The sequence below is a fragment of the Delphinus delphis genome, chromosome 1 (assembly GCF_949987515.2).
Source record: "Delphinus delphis chromosome 1, mDelDel1.2, whole genome shotgun sequence".
In the NCBI taxonomy this organism is placed as follows: domain Eukaryota; kingdom Metazoa; phylum Chordata; class Mammalia; order Artiodactyla; family Delphinidae; genus Delphinus; species Delphinus delphis.
Window position 1 is genome coordinate 20,280,189 of NC_082683.1, and position 17,097 is coordinate 20,297,285.

The 17,097-nt window shown below is 42.2% G+C and overlaps 1 protein-coding gene across 1 annotated transcript in view; it reads left to right on the forward strand.

Moving 5' to 3' along the window:
* The first annotated feature begins 3,722 nt into the window (after positions 1-3,722).
* The window catches only part of CEP85 (centrosomal protein 85), a 33,087-nt gene continuing 19,712 nt past the window's right edge, over positions 3,723-17,097 (forward strand). Inside the window, exons 1-3 of the mRNA XM_060016901.1 lie at positions 3,723-3,838; positions 10,468-10,541; positions 14,138-14,290. Coding sequence (XP_059872884.1) covers positions 10,487-10,541; positions 14,138-14,290 — 208 coding nt within the window. The 5' untranslated portion in view covers positions 3,723-3,838; positions 10,468-10,486. The remainder of the gene's footprint in view (positions 3,839-10,467; positions 10,542-14,137; positions 14,291-17,097) is intronic.

Sequence of the window (17,097 nt, forward strand, 5' to 3'; positions counted from 1 at the left end):
TGTGTGACCCAACTACTGTCTGGTTAGGAGTGGGACCACTGAGCCTTGGGCAGTGCTTCCTCATTCCACCTTCCCTTCCCATCTCTGGAACTCTTCCAATGGTGGGATTGGGCAGCTCAATATGATAAGGGGCAGGGCAGAGGGTATGGCAAATAAACAGCAGGGAACTTTCCTACTTTGTCTGACTCCTTTTCTGTGTTATCAGACCACAAAGCTTCAAGGCTTTATGAGAAACAGTGTGTGTGTGTGTGTGTGTGTGTGTGTGTGCATGTGTGCATGTGAGAAGTTGCTTTGTTCTCTATGGTCTCAGTTCTCCCATTTGTAAAACGAAAGAATTTGACCAGATGATCTCTGCTTCAACATGGGGACTCCATGACTCTCATTTTAGGGTAAGTTGTTGGGCCTTGGCCAACTGGTTCCAAATCTCCTTTCTTCTGCAGAATGGGCAAGAGCTATTTAATTTCAGAATTAGGATTAAATGTGTCCATATAATATTGTGCTGACCATTAATTATTTCCAACTTCATTAACTCCTGTTTCCTAATAAAGGGTGGATACAGGCAACAGTATGCTATCATTTATTCATTCAGAAACAGGTTGGAATCTACTATGTTAGGCCCTGGAGATTCAATATTACACAAGACACAAGCTTGGACCTTACAGAGAGGACAGTTGAGTTCAGGAAGCAGGTGGTGTGGATTGGGAAGCAGGACAGGCTTTAGAAGTTGACAGAGGTGGCACTTTCACAAAATCACAAGAAGGCCCTGTGCCTCTTTTTGTTGTTTCATTTTTGAAATACTACTTTTATTGATATCTATGATCATTTAGAAATTAATTTCTTGGGAAAATATGTTGTTCCAAGCAACAAAATAAATATTAAATTCAACAGTCTCAACATTTAATTTACAAAATCTCTTCTTGTCATTTAATGGTTTAATAGCTCCAGAAAAAATTAAGTCAAATGATTAATCCATATTATTTTTTCATGTACATAAAAATCACACACTTATTAAATCAGTACAATTAATTACATTTCATTGGGAATTCATATTCACTTTATAAGTCTGGAGTAGAAACTGTTTAAATATCCCTCTTGACAAAGGCATTAACCCTTGCCTGTATTTAAAATAGATCCTAAAGGATAAGGGAAAAATATCATTTACTATATTATGCTTAAATATCTCAAAAAGAAAATAGAATGAAACAAAATGAAGTTAACAAGGAAGCTATTGAACTTAAATTATATTTAGTTGATCAGGTTAAAGAAGCCTCTGTGCTGTGTAACAATAGATGCTTATAAAATAATCCACCAGACAACACTTAATGCATGTGAAAGTAGCTCTAATTACATGATTACGAAGATGCAGTTAATTTTCTCACTTTTCTTGGTTAAATTAGGGTGGGACATAACTGGCCAACTCTAGTCTTTTTTCAGTTATGTCAGGTGATAGTTCCATTCATATATCTTACTGAAATATGCAAGTGTTTTTTCTTTTTCGAATTTTATTTTATTTATTTTTTATACAGCATGTTCTTATTAGTTATCCATTTTATACATATTAGTGTGTATATGTCAATCCCAATCTCCCAATTCATCACCCCCCACCCCCCGCTGCCACTTTCCCCCCTTGGTGTCCATATGTTTGTTCTCTACATCTGTGTCTCTATTTCTGCCCTGCAAACTGGTTCATCTGTACCATTTTTCTAGGTTCCACATATATGTGTTAATACACGATATTTGTTTTTCTCTTTCTGACTTACTTCACTCTGTATGACAGTCTCTAGATCCATGCATGTCTCTACAAATGACCCAATTTCGTTCCTTTTTATGGCTAATATTCCATTGTATATATGTACCACATCTTCTTTATCCATTCGTCTGTCGATGGGCATTTAGGTTGCTTTCATGACCTGGCTACTGTAAATAGTGTGCAGCAAGTGTTTTAAAATAATAAAGTAACTGAAGATTTACTATGTCATAACTAAAAATTGTGAATGTTCTCTGAAATTAGTGCCAAAATTTTTCGTTAAAATATAAATGAGGAGTCATTCACATTTGAAAATTGGTATTATAATAATGGAGTTACTTTTTTTTTTTTTTTTTGTGGTACGTGGGCCTCTCACCGTTGCGGTCTCCCGTTGGGGAGCACAGGCTCCGGACGCACAGGCTCAGCGGCCATGGCTCACGGGCCTAGCCGCTCCGCGGCATGTGGGATCTTCCCGGACCGGGGCACGATCCTGTGTCCCCTGTATCGGCAGGCAGACTCTCCACCACTGCGCCACCAGGGAAGCCCTGGAGTTACTTTTAAAATATAGATACCCATTGGAGAAAACTGTACAAATGTACTGTTTGCCAATTGTAAATTTAAATCTCAGCAGTTCCACTGTTTCCAGTCTGGTTTTTCTTCCATTCTCCACATCAGCTTTTCAAATCTTCCCCATTCTTCTCAGCCCTCTACATGCCTCTGTTCCCTCCCTCCTTACAGTTGCTTTTCACCAAAGAAATAGAAGCCATCAAGTGGGTGTTCCCACCACCCACCAGCCCACAAATTTACTCATTTACACACCTATCCTTACCATTTATATTTTAATAAAAGACTTCTGGTCTTAATTTCAGAGAATACTCCCTAAGTTCATCTATCATATCATACCCAGATTCATTATCAATTAAATCTTATTTTCTGCCGTCTATATTCTTACCTTAAAACACTATAAGAGAGGGCAAGTAATAGAACCCCAGAGCCCTTCCTTTAGAGTGAATTTGGTCCGGTAATTAACTCTTTATGTCTGGTTCTTCAAAGTTAAGAAATCACACAACTTTTATTTTTCTTTTGCTGAGTTATAATTGGCATACAGCACTGTATAAGCTTAAAGTGTACAGCATAATGACGACTTATACATCATGAAATGATTATCACATTAAGTTTAGTGAACATCCATCATCTCATACAGATGCAAAAGTAAAGAAATAAAAAAGAATATATTTTCCTTGTGATAACTCAGAATTTACTCTTTCATATATAAAATACAGCACCGTTAATTATATTTATCATGTTGTATCACACAACTTTTTAATGCCTCTCTCCCTCCCAAGTCGAGTTTCCAGATACCTGGAATTTTACTGTACTTTGGCTGATGGCTTTGTTCCTCCTTTTAAACAATTTCAGTCTGATTTTTCAAGTATGTATTAATGCAAATAAACTTAGTTCCTTTTCCTAGGGAGCGAGTTTGAGCAGGGAGGCAAGATTGATCCCTTACCCTTCAACCTGTGTCCTGATCACAGATTGACCACTGACTCTAATCCAGACCAAGCCCTGACCCTGATAAGACAGTGACTCTGGCCACACCCTAACTCCTGGTCACAACGTCACCCCCTGCTTCAAGTGGGAGTACTATAGATGGTGAGGAATGGGAGGAGGGTGGGCAGGTTAGGAGGGATCCCGGAATGAGTTGCGCTGGCTGCCAGCTTCTCGATCTGCGCAGGCCAAGCAGGCCACTTCAGGCCGAGGTGAACAGGGCTCCGCCCAGAGGCGAGACCCACCAAGGGGTAGAGGCAACGGCAGAGAGCGGCGGCGGGCTCATGCGCAGAGAGATCCGTCGGTTCTCTGCGCCGAGGGCGGCGTGCAGGGGCGGGACACCCGCGCGGCCCGACTTCTGATTGGTCGTAGGAGGGAAGAAAGGGGCGGGACCAGGGCGGTGCGCGCTCTGAGGCGCGCGGCCTGGCGGGTGTGTAACGGCCGTTAGGCGAGCTGAGGCGCTGAACCGCCGTCCGCAGCCGACGTGGTCGCAGTGGTTGGTGTCCCTGAGTGAGGGATTTCGCTGCCCGCTTTCAAGCTCACGTAAGTCCTCCTCCCTTCGGGGGCCCCCGTCGGACTGACAGACCCTGTCCCCTGCCTAGAGAGCGTTGGCGGAGCCTCAGACACTCTCGACCGTCCGCCGTGGTGGGGAGGGCCGCGGGAGAGCAAAGAGCATGCGCAGAGCGACTGAGCCGTTCGCCTTGGGTCTCTGACGCCCCGGCTTTCTGAAATAATGCCCCCCGCTCGCCTCCTTGGGTCTCAGTGGCCTCCCGTCCTCATCGCCTCGCTCTCTCCCCGTCACTCACTCCGCAGCAGTTGCGGGACCTTTGCGATGGACGGGCCCAGTGCTGGTCGCCAGGGCACGGCGGGAGGGAAGTTCTTGCCCTTCAGGAGCTCGCAGCCCCGGGAGAGGAGTGGACATCCCGCGGATGGTTGCTCGGCCAGCACTCAGTAGTGCAGGGTGGAGAAGTATGGGAACGCGGAACCCAACGCGCCGACGGAGTCTGAGGGGGCGGGGAGCCCTCCCCGAGGAAGTGAAGTTTGAGCCGAGATTTGGAGAAAGATAGAGGAGGAAGGTCGGGGGACAGAGAGCCCGTGTGAAGGCGCTAGGCTGGAGTTTCTCAGCCGGCGCGATTTTGCCCCCCACGGGATATTTGACAGTGTCTGGAGACATTTTCGGTTCTCACAACTCGGGGATTACTCCTGGGATCTGTTGGGTAGAAGTCAGGGGTGCTGCTATACAGCCTGCAGTGTACAGGACAACCGCACATCAAAGACTTACCCGACTTCCAATGTCGTTAGTACCGAGCATGAGGCACCCTGCTATAGACAGGGAGGAGCTGGTTCTCTGGATGAACAGAAAGTGTGTTAGAGCTTATGTATGCAATAGAAGCTGTTCAGAACTTACTTCATCACATTAAACCGGGAGGATCGGAGCCCTGTTTGTCTTTTACACCGGTCTACCTCCACGATATGGCACAGAGCCAGGCAAACAGGCACTCAGTAAATTTTGGTTGATGAATTGAGTACTGTGTGCTAGGAAGGGAGGAGTAGTGATACAAGGACGATTAAGAGAACCATGTTTCATTACTTGCCCTTAGGCCTTGTCTGTTTTATTATGTGGTGGTGTTCAGGACCTGTTCTTTGTAAAGGCAGCATCTTGGCAAGGATTTGGCTTCTCTTTCTTTAGGTTTGGTTTAATGAATGATCGAGGTGATGAAAATAGTGTGATGGTGTGAGGTTCTTAGTGTGTCTGTGTCAGCTGTCTGTGTTTCCCTTCAAATCCTCTCCTGTCCTGATGTGGTTCTGTCAACAGCTGCCAAGTGTGTTCCACACCATTAAGATTATAATTCTTCAAGGGGAGAACTAATAACAGCCAAAATCTAATTCTCGGGTAGCAGCTTGGGAAATAGAGCCTGGGTGGTGACCAGGGGCAGAGTGAAGAAATTACATGAGCTGCCCCTGCTCCTAACTGCTTTAGGGCTTGCAGCTCTGGCTATGTCTGAGGCATAGAAACTCCAACTTGTGGTGCCTTGGTAACTTCCTTTATTTCTTTTTGTCACAGCCAGAATGCTGACTAGACTTCTGTAGCATTAGAGCACAGTCCTGGCTTTGAAACCTCTTCCTAACTGTACAGTCTTCACCTTTCTAATCCTTTATTTTCTCATCCATAAAATGAGGTAATAGTAGTAACTACCTCATAGGTTTGATATGAGCATTCAGCATAACACATGATACTTGAGAGCCTTTAGCACAATGCTTGATGGGTAGTAAGGACAGGCATACCTCAGAGATATTGTGGATAGGATTCCAGACCACTGTAATAAAGTGAGACACACATTTTTTTGGTTTCCCAGTGCATATGTAAGTTATGTTTACACTATATTGTAGTTTGTTAAGTATACAATAGCATTATGTCTTTTAAAAATCGACGTACCTTAATTAAAAAATACTTTATTAAAAAAATACTTTATTGCTAAAAATTGCTAACCATCATCTGAGCCTTCAGTGATTCGTAATCTTTTTGCTAGTTTGCTAGTGGAGGATTCTGCCTCGATGCTGACGGCTGCTGACTGAACGGGGTGGTGGCCTCTGAAGGCTGGGGTGGCTGTGGCAATGTCTTCAAACAAGACAGCAGTGAAGTGTGCTGCATTGATTGACTTTTCTTTTTTTTTTTTTTTTTTTTGCGGCACGCGGGCCTCTCACCGCTGTGGCCTCCCCCGTTGCGGAGCACAGGCTCCAGATGTGCAGGCCCAGCGGCCATGGCCCACAGGCCCAGCCGCTCCGCGGCATGTGGGATCCTCCCGGACCAGGGCATGAACCCATGTCCCCTGCATCAGCAGGCGGACTGCCAACCACTGCGCCACCAGGGAAGCCCTGATTGACTTTTCTTTTCACAGACGATTTTTCTATAACATGCAATGCTGTTTGATACTATTTTCCCCACAGTGGAACTTCTTTCAAAATTGGAGTCAGTCGTCTCAAACCCTGCTGCTGCTTTATCAACAGAGTTACTTAATATTCTAAATCCTCTGTTGTCATTTTGACAGTCTTGACAGCATCTTCACTGGAAGTAGTTCCATCTCAAGAAACCACTTCCCTTGCTCATCCATAAGAAGCAACTCCTCATCTGTTAAAAGTTGTATCATGAGATTGCAGCATTCAGTCACATCTTCAGGCTCCACTTCTAATTTTAGTCCTCTTGCTATTTCCACCACATCTGCAGTTACAGTAGTAACATCAAAGAGCACAGATCACCATGACAGATGTAATAATGTTGAAAAAGCTTGGAATACTGCGAGAATTACCAAAACGTGACACAGAGACGAAGCGACCAAATGCTGTAGGAAAAAATGGCACCCATAGACTTGCTTAACACAGGGTTGCTGCACATCTTCAGTTTGTAAAAAATGCAATCTGTGAAGCTCAGTAAAGTGAAGTTCAATAAAAAGATGTATGCTTGGACTTAATACATGTTAAATTCGTTGAATGCATAGTTCTGTAGTTTAAACAGCTTTGAAAATGGAAACTATCAAATGTTGGGTGCTTTTCTTCTGTCTGCCTCCATTATTCTTACCTTTCTTGGCTGTATAATTGGTTATTTGTGTTACTGCTATTTATTTATTTATTTTAAATTAATTTATTTATGTGGCTGCATCGGGTATTAGTTGGGGCATGCAGGATCTTCGTTGTGGCCTGTGGGGTATTTTGTTGTGACTTGGGCTCTCTAGTTGTGGCACGTGGGCTTAGTTGCCCCGCGGCATGTGGAATCTTAGTTCCCCCACCCAGGGATCAAACCTGCATCCCCTGCATTGGAAGGCGGATTGTTAACCACTGGACCTCCAGGGAAGTCCCTGTGTTACTTCTTATACATTCATTTCTCTCACTTTTATCTCCAGAAGTCTGTCTCCTTCAAATGGTCCTAAAAATTTCCACCAGTAGGCCATCTACTTCTGAACTTAAGGAGGAAGAAGTTTAAAATTATTTATTCTGTACTGTTTTACTCCTTGGAGTTCTTTTTTTTTTAATTAAGGTATAATTCACATACCATAAAATTCAATTTTATGTATGCCCAATTCAGAGGTTTTAGTATATTCACAAGCCATCATCACTATCTAATCTCAGAACATTTTGATCACCCTAGTAAGAAACCCCATACCATTAGCAATTGCTCCCATTTCCCCCTCTCCCTGCCCTCCTCTTAGTCCCTGAGAACCACTAATCTGCTGTCACTATGAATATGCCAATTCTGGACATTTCATATAAATGGAATTATACAACGTGTAGCCTTTGGTGTTTGTCCTCCTTCACTTACTATAATGTTTTCAGTAGCAGGTATCAGTGCTTCATTCCTTTTTGTTGCCTAAGTACTTCGTTCCTTTTTGTTGCCTAATAATATTCCATTGTGTGGATGTACCACATTTTATTTATCTATCAGCTAATGGACATTTGAGTTCTTTCTATTTTTTGGCTATTATAAATAATGCTACTATGAAGATTCATGTACAAGATTTTGTGTTGACATATGTTTTTATTTCTCTTGAATATATACCCAGGAGTGGAACTAGAGTCATAGGATAACTCCATCTTTAACTGAGAGTTCTTTTGTCATCCCATTTTCAACCCCTCTGAACTTGGAAAGGTCTCAGAATCCAACGCGCCTACCATTTTGTTATATTTTAAAGAAAGGGGGACTTCCCTGGTAGTCCAGTGGTTAAGACTCTGCGCTCCCAATGCAGGGGGCATGGGTTCGATCCCTGGTGGGGGAACTAAGATCCCACATGCTGCACGGTGCAGCCAGGCCAAAATAAAATAAAAGATCCTTAATTTAATCACATCTGGAGGAAAAAACCCTTTAGAAAAAACAGAAAGGGATTAAAAAAAGCATTTTGATATTGATGATTCGGTATGACTAGCAGGTAGGGCATCCTTCTGTGTCACGAATAAAACACTGAATAATACTACCCATAAATGGAATCTTTTTTTTTTTTTTTTTTTTTTTTTTGCGGTACGTGGGCCTCTCACTGTTGTGGCCTCTCCTGTTGCAGAGCACAGGCTCTGGATGCGCAGGCTCAGCGGCCATAGCTCACGGGCCTAGCCCCTCCGCGGCATGTGGGATCTTTCCGGACCGGGGCACGAACCCGTGTCCCCTACATCGGCAGGCGGACTCTCAACCACTGTGCCACCAGGGAAGCCCCTGGAATCTTTTTTTAACTGAACAAAGTTTCTCTTACCCAGTATGTAGAGACCTGGGATTTCAGGGGATGGTACAATTTCTGTTGTAGATACAGTGAATTAGTGAGGGTTTGTGTTGTTGTTACTAAGAGGAGACTATAGAGGTCAGTAAAGCACATCAGAGAAATAGTACCATATAGCTTTTTTTTTCCGCCACCCCCCCCCCCCCACCTCTCCAAAGTTAAATTTCACCTCTCAGAATTGTGTTCTGTTGACAGGGTTTATCCCAAACTCTTCTGGGTCTCTTATAAATTCAGAGTTTCTAAATTCGTACTTTATCTTCTGAGGACTGTACTGTGTCACTTTTTATTAACATAAACTGTTAATATGCCAAGTATAACAAAAACATTAATTAAGCACTTAATATGTGTCAGGCACCATTGTAAGTTAATTATAAATGAATTAGAATGAATTAGGTCCTGGCTTTATCCTCATTTTTTTTTTTTTTTAAATTTAATTTATTTATTTGACTGTGTTGGGTCTTCGTTTCTGTGCAAGGGCTTTCTCTAGTCGCGGCGAGCAGGGGCCACTCTTCATCGCGGTGCGCGGGCCTCTCACTTGCTGCGGCCTCTCTTGTTGCAGAGCACAGGCTCCAGACGCGCAGGCTCAGTAGTTGTGGCTCACGGGCCCAGTTGCTCCGCGGCATGTGGGATCTTCCCAGACCAGGGCTCAAACCTGTGTCCCCTGCATTGGCAGGCAGATTCTCAACCAGTGTGCCACCAGGGAAGCCCCTATCCTCATTTTTATATGAAGGAACTGAGGCACAAAGATATTAAGAAATTTGCCCAAGGTTACACAGCTAATACGTTGCTCGTGTTGGGCTTCAAACCCGAACTGTCTGATCAAGAATCGATACTCTGGGGACTTCCCTGGTGGCACAGTGGTTAAGAATCCTCCTGCCAACGCAGGGGACACGGGCTCAAGCCCTGGTCCGGGAAGATCCCACATGCTGCGGAGGAACTAAGCCCTTGTGCCACAACTACTGAGCCTGTGCTCTACAGCCCGCGAGCCACAACTTCTGAGACCGCATGCCACAGCTACTGCAGCCTGCATGCCTACAGCCTGTGCTCCACAACAAAGAGAAGCCACCACAATGAGAAGACTACACACTGCAACAAAGAGTAGCCCCTGCTCGCCACAACTAGAGAAAGCCCGCGCACGGCAATGAAGACCCAAAGCAGCCAATAAATAAATAAATAAATTTATAATTAAAAAAAAGTCAATACTCTGAACCACTTCTCTTACTCTGTACTGCCTCTCAGTTACTGTGCATTTACAAGATATTATTATTATTTGCTATTATTAGTTACAGTTAATTAAAACTTTTGTTTACATAGATAGTAATCAGACTTATGCTGAATTCTCAGAACCTACCATTAGAATAAATATAAATGTTTTAAGGAATGAGGTAATGGGAAGAAAACCTCATGTTCCCAGCTGAGTATTGAGGTTCTGCTTATGACCAAAAAATCTATCTTTGTACATCATATGACTAACTTTCAATACTGGAAGGAATCGGGGAATTCATTTTACGTTAATCATAATTGAAGTTATAATACTTCACTGTTGGTTTGGTTATTTAGTTTTTTTCCCACCTCACTCTTCCATCCTGTTCCCATGGGTAAGTAGATCCATGGCAATGTTTGTTAATTAAAAGTAACATTATTTTAAATTTTTGCAACGATTGGATGGGCTCTAGACCTAATAGGATCAGTATTGGGAATCTCTATTTGGTTCTAGGTTTTTTCTTCTTGCTTCAGGAGAAGTAGAGTGGAATATTGGGAGTTGCTTTGCCTTAAAAAAACATCCTCAGGAGTAAAACATGTGGAAGAATACTTGAATATTCTGTGTGTTTTTGACAGTTTCAGCTGAATGAGAACAAGTTACAGGGAATTAAAAGATAGTGGCGAGATCTGACTGGTTCCTTCATTCTACAGCTGGCTCAAATAACTGTTGATGGCCATGCAGGAGAAATACCCAAGTGAGCGGTTCTCTCATGCCACATCACCAGGTGAGTAGTCAGAGTTTTCTGGGTTAAATTATGACCTTTGCTCTATTATTTTATAACAGAAATTTCCTTAAAAGGAAATACTGAACAAACAAGCATTCACTGAAAGGCTGGCGCTTAAAGAACAAAAATGACATGGGGCTACATTGAATAGAAAAATAGGTCTCTCTGAGAGAACAACTATTTATCTCTGGTCCTGTGTAGCTTCCAACAAGACCACGTGATTGACTGGGAGAGGAGGACACATAAAGGATTGGAACAAAGTGACTTTGGAAGATAGTTCCATTTGAAATCAGAAAAACACAGCATAAATTACTGTGTTCTGTGTTGTCTTTGTAGTCCTGTGGGTGGGTCAGTCATCTGTTAGCCCACAAAGATTGGAATTCTTCTTGGATGCCAACAGTCTCACTTGTGTTGTCACTAGAGACTCAGGAATTTATCTCTAGAATGGATTTACAGGGTTTTGAAAGCTCAGTAGATATCCTAAGTTGATATGTTAAAAGTTTGTGTATGTATTTAATATATATATTAAAACATGTAAATATATACATATACTCAATAGACAATATTAAGTAGATATGGTATATTCAAATAGGAAGTAGCATTTTAGAAAAATAACTTTTGAATTTGGGGGGATTTATGAAGAAAGAGTACATTTGATGGAACTAATGGTATGTTTTCTTTAACTTGAAAAATCCCACAGTGCCTTATAGCAGACATTTGGTAGATATGTTCTCCTAGGCATACTGCCTTGCATACAATAAGCACTTGTAAAAGCATTTGTTGAATCAATTCAAGGTTCATTCAGCAAATATTTATTGAACATTGGTATGTGCCACGCACTGTCTTAGGATTGAATTATGCAATTTCTTATGACACTTATGTGTATAGTGCACCTTCTTGGAATGTAGAAATTCCTAACAAAGCTTACTGCTTTTCTGATGGCTTTGTTTTCAGTAGTCTCTCATTTCCTACTTTTTTTTTTTTTTTCTCTTTTGCGGTACGCGGGCCTCTGACTGTTGTGGACTCTCCCATTGCGGAGCACAGGCTCCGGACGCGCAGGCTCAGCGGCCATGGCTCAGGGGCCGAGCCGCTCCACGGCATGTGGGATCTTCCCGGACCAGGCACGAACCCGTGTCCTCTGCATCGGCAGGCGGACTCTCAACCACTGCACCACCAGGGAAGCCCAGTAGTCTCTCATTTGATTGATAATGGTCTTAATATTTGATAAGGATGCTGCTGATAGGACGTGATACCAGCTTTCAGACTTGAATTTTGAAATAATCATAGTCTCTATAACTACACCAAAACATTATTTTAGCAAACATCACTTTTAGAATTGATGTATGGAGTGGGTGAACAGAGAAGTGGTAGTGGTGAAGAAGATTAGTAGTAGTAACAGGGAGTGATTTCCAGTAGGAGGCCAGGAACATGGTAGTCGAGACCCTCCATTGATTTTCACTATTTCAAAAGACCTGACAAATTGTACACTGACTAGAGAGATAATGCCATATAGACTCACCAGGAGGTCAAATTTCTTTGCTTCTCGCTAGAATTATGTTAATTTAGTATAGTAACACTGGCTAATCTTATGCTGATCAGATGCTCTGATTTTTGGCTGTGTTTTCTATTAAAGATTGTTACAGGGACTTCTGTGGCAGTCCACCTGTTAAGACTCCGGGTTTCCATTGCTGGGGATGCGGGTTCGATCCCTGGTGGGGAAACTGTGATCCCACATGTCACACGGCACAGCCAAAAAATTTAATAAAAAAAAGAAATTGTTACCAATTACTGTGTGTATATAGATTCTTTCAAATCAGGCAGTCCACTGAGACCCAAAGAATAAAAGGAGTTCTTGGGGAAAGTGAGGTCTTCAGTAGAAAGCAGAAGTAAGGGTAGCAAAAAAAAGGAGCAACTGTAGAAGAAAGTAGGTTCAAAAGATGGGAGAAGGGCTTCCCTGGTGGTGCAGTGGTTGAGAGTCCGCCTGCCGATACAGGGGACGCGGGTTCTTGCCTCGGTCTGGGAAGATCCCACATGCCGCGGAGTGGCTGGGCCCGTGAGCCGTGGCCGCTGAGCCTGCGCATCCGGAGCCTGTGCTCCGCAATGGGAGAGGCCACAACAGTGAGAGGCTCGCGTACCACAAAAAAAAAAAAAAAAGACGAGAGAAGCACTAAATTCAAATATCATTTGCTTCCCGCTAAATCATAGAGTCTGTAGAACCACATTTTCTGATTTCAGCTCAAACTCTGATGCTTTAAATGGATAAGTAGCTACCATTACCTGTTTGTTTACATGGATCATCAGATAAAGTTTAGAAAAATTACAGTGGTTTTTAAAAAATAATTTGAATTTAATTCTTTGCTAGTATATTAGTAAATCAAGTATTTATTGAACACTTCGTATCTACCAACCCTCAAACAGCAAGCTGATAAAGTCAAATAAATCTCATCAGTCTTGTTTCATCTTACCTGCTCAGAAACTTTAGTAGTTTCTTTGCATTGCCCCCGCCCCACAAACTCTTCAGATTAACTTATAAGACTCATCTTGATCTGGATTTACCTTAACCACAAGGGTACCCTGATGCAGTCAAAGCAGTGGTTTTCAGCAGGGGACTGGATTGCCTGTTACCTTGCAGAGCATTTGGGAACATATGGGATGTTTTCAGGTTTTATAGTGATGGTGGGATGGAGTGAGGGCTGCTGCTGGCATTTAGTTGACGGGGAGGGACTAGGAATGCTTAACCATCCTGTAATATGTAGACTATACATTGAAGAATTGTCAGGCCCAGAATGCCAAAAGCACCTGTAGGAAATCCTGTAGGAAAGAATGTGGTTATTGGAATCAGAACAGCCTGGGTTCAAATCTCAGCTCTGTCCTCTGCAAAACAGGGGTTATAATACTTTTCAGTGAGTAGGTAGATGAGATCATGTTTGTAAAGTGCTGTGGCTTCTAGATTGCAAAGAATGGAGCTGCTATTAACTATTACTGTCCCAGTACCCCTGGATTCTTGGTAGTTTTTATTTCTGTCTTTGAACATTCTCACCTCTTATGCTATTTCCATTTAAAATTAACTGGGCTTCCCTGGTGGCACAGTAGTTAAGAATCTGCCTGCCAATGCAGGGGACACGGGTTCGAGCCTTGGTCCAGGAAGATCTCACATGCCGCAGAGCAATTAAGGCTGTGCGCCACAACTACTGAGCCTGCGCTCTAGAGGCCGCAAGCCACAACCACTGAGCCTGCCTGCCACAACTACGGAAGCCCGTGCACCTAGAGCCTGTGCTCTGCAACAATAGAAGCCACTGCAATGAGAAGCCCATGCACTGCAGTGAAGAGTAGTCCCTGCTCGCCGCAACTAGAGAAAAGCCTGTGCGCAGCAACGAAGACTCAATGCAGCCATAAATAAATAAATAAATAAATAAATTTATTAAAAAAAAAAAACTCCCTAAAATTAACTAATTCAGAGTAGCTGAAATAGGCACAGGAGAAAGAAAGGTGTGGGGTGCCACTATTCTCTAATAGGTTTAAGCGATTTTTTAAAAAGTCTTGTGGGGTTACCTGAGCAGGTTCACACTAAAGGTGGGAAATGCCACTTGTTTCAGGTTCCAATGTGATTCAGAGGGGTGGTTCCCTGGGGACTGAATGGCAGACCCCAGTTATCTCGGAGGCCTTTCGAAGCCGCTTCAGCCGCTGTTCAAGTATAGCCGACAGTGGGGACACAGCCATTGGCACATCATGCTCAGACATTGCGGAGGGTAAGTTTGGATTAATGATTTGATTACCAAAATGTGTTGTCAATTTCAAATTGTATTCCACGTACATTGTCATTTCCAGAGTATTCATAAGCCAATCCATTCAGTCAAGGAGTCTTCTTGATTCTTCTTATCCTATGCTCCTCACAGCCGGTCCCTTCCTCTCAACTTCTACTGTTTGTCCTGTCTGAAACAACTTTCTAATAGGTTTCTTGGCATCAGGTCTTTCCCTCTCCTACCAGATTAATCTTTCTAAAAGCCTGATTTCATAGTTTCCCTTTCCTGCAAATCCTTAGTTGTTTCTTTTACTTGGAGGATAAAGGTCAGAGTCCCCAATTCTGTGATATGGCCCTATCCCATTCAAACATATTTCTTACTGTCACCAGGTATGTTGTCTTAACTATGCTACGTGCTACGTGCAGAACCTTTTTTTGTTGTTGTTACTTGAGCTCTTTCCTTCTTTAATCTGGGCCCCTTTATGCTGTTCTCATCTCCTCTTGCCCCTCCCAGCTATGCTTATTTTATCTTATGATTTAATTACACGTATGAAAAAGCTTTTCCAATTTCTTCCTCCCATTACTGATCTTCCTTTTTGCAATTTTATATCTTTATTTTTTTCTGTCACTTGTTTTTGCACTTACGTATTAACTGTCAGACTGTACTTTACAAGAGTATTTTGTTTCTTCATTTAGATGGTGGGTTCCTAGGAGGGCAGAAAACCTAATGATAATAATTAATTACTGTTTATCAAATACTTTATGATGCATACTGTGCTAAATTTTTTTCTACATTTTTTCATTAATACCTTTAAGAACTCTATGAAACATTTTATTTCCAATCTACAAATGAGAGAGCTGAATTTCAAAATGATTAAATGAGCTGATTAAAGTCACAAAACTAATTACCTTGGTACTTGGTGCATCTGATAAGATGTCACACCCACTAGGATGGCTATAATCAAAAAGATAATAACAATCGTTGGTGAGAATGTAGAGAAACTGGAACCTTTGTACATTGCTGGTGAGAATGTAAAATGTTGTAGCTGCTTTGGAAAGCAGTTTGGCAGTTCCTTAAAAGGTTAAACATAGAGTTGCCTTATGACTCAGCAAATCTAGGTATATATACACAAGAGAATTGATGAAAGCATACATCCACACAAAAACTTGTACACAAATGTTCGTAGCAGTGTTATTCTTCATAGCCAAAAATTGGAAACAACCCCATGTCTATCAGTTGACAAACAGATGAGTAAAATGTGGTATATCCATATGGTAGAATATTATTCAGCCGTAAAAAGAAATGAAGTACCAATACCCCCCACAAACTGGATTAACTTTAAAAACATCTATGCTAAGTAAAAAAGCCAGGCGCGAAAGACCACATATTGTGTGAAATATCCATAATAGGCCAATCTGTAGGGAGGTAGAAAATAGATTTAGTGGTTGCCTAAGGCTAGGGAAGTTAGAGTAAATGCAGCATGACTGCTAAAGGGTAAAAACATTTCTTTGGGGGGTGATGAAAATGTTCTAAAATTGATTGTAGTGATGGGTACATAATTCTGTGAATGTACTAAAAACCATTGAATTGTATGTTTCAAGTGGGTGAAAGTTGTACAGTATGTGAACTGTATCTCAGTAAAGCATTTAAAAAAAAAGAAATGTTTGGAAAAAATAAAAGAAGAATGAAAAGGAGAAAAACAAACACATCAACTACATCTACTACTAGTACTGACTCCTGGACACCTGGCATTTAATTTTTTTTTTTTTTTTTTTTTTTGCCACACCACGTGGCATGCGGGATCTTAGTTCCCTGACCAGGGATGGAACCCACGCCCCCTGCCGTGGAAGTGGGGAGTCTTAACCACTGGACTACCAGGGAAGTCCCTGGGATTTAATTTTAATAGTTTGACAGCTGTGTGTATATGGGCCCAGTGTCAATAAATATTGAGTTAATGGAATCATAGACTTTAAGGTAGACAGAACTTTAAAATCACTTAATCCAGTTTTTTGCAGGTGAGTAGCAAAAATTCCCTGAGGGGTTAAGTAATTTGCCTGATGTCACACAGCTAGTTATCAGATTCAGATCTCCCACCTGTATTGTTCTTTCCATCACTTGTGTAATCAAAAGTGTTAACTGTCAAGGTAGTTGTGACTTGTTAAGGTTTTGTCTACATGTGCAGTCATGGGACCTTTTTCATTCTGACTAAATAATAGGACTTACAAACATCAAACAATGGTCTAGATTTTTCCCCCCCATTGAATTGACTGGCTATATCTCATTCAGTCAAATTGTTACACAGATTGTGTGTGACTCGATGTATGCTTTTTATTCCTTTGGGGAAATATATATATTAATTGCATAGTACATTCTTTTTTTTTTTTTTACGGTACGCGGGCCTCTCACTGCTGTGGCCTCTCGCGCTGCGGAGCACAGGCTCTGGACGCGCAGGTTCAGCGGCCATGGCTCACGGGCCCAGCTGCTCCGCGGCATGTGGGATCCTCCCGGGCCGGGACACGAACCCGTGTCCCCTGCATCGGCAGGCGGACTCTCAACCACTGCGTCACCAGGGAAGCCCATTAATTATCTATAGTAGTGTGTATATGTTAATGCCAAACTCCTAATTTATCCCTTCCCCATCACACCTTTCCCTTTTGGTAACCATAAGTTTGTTTTCTAAGTCTGTGAGTCTGTTTTCTGTTTCGTAAATAAGTTCACTTGTAACATTTTTTTAGATTCCACATATAAGTGATATCACATGATATTTGTCTTTCTCTGTCTGACTTACTTCGCTTAGTACTATAATCTCTAGG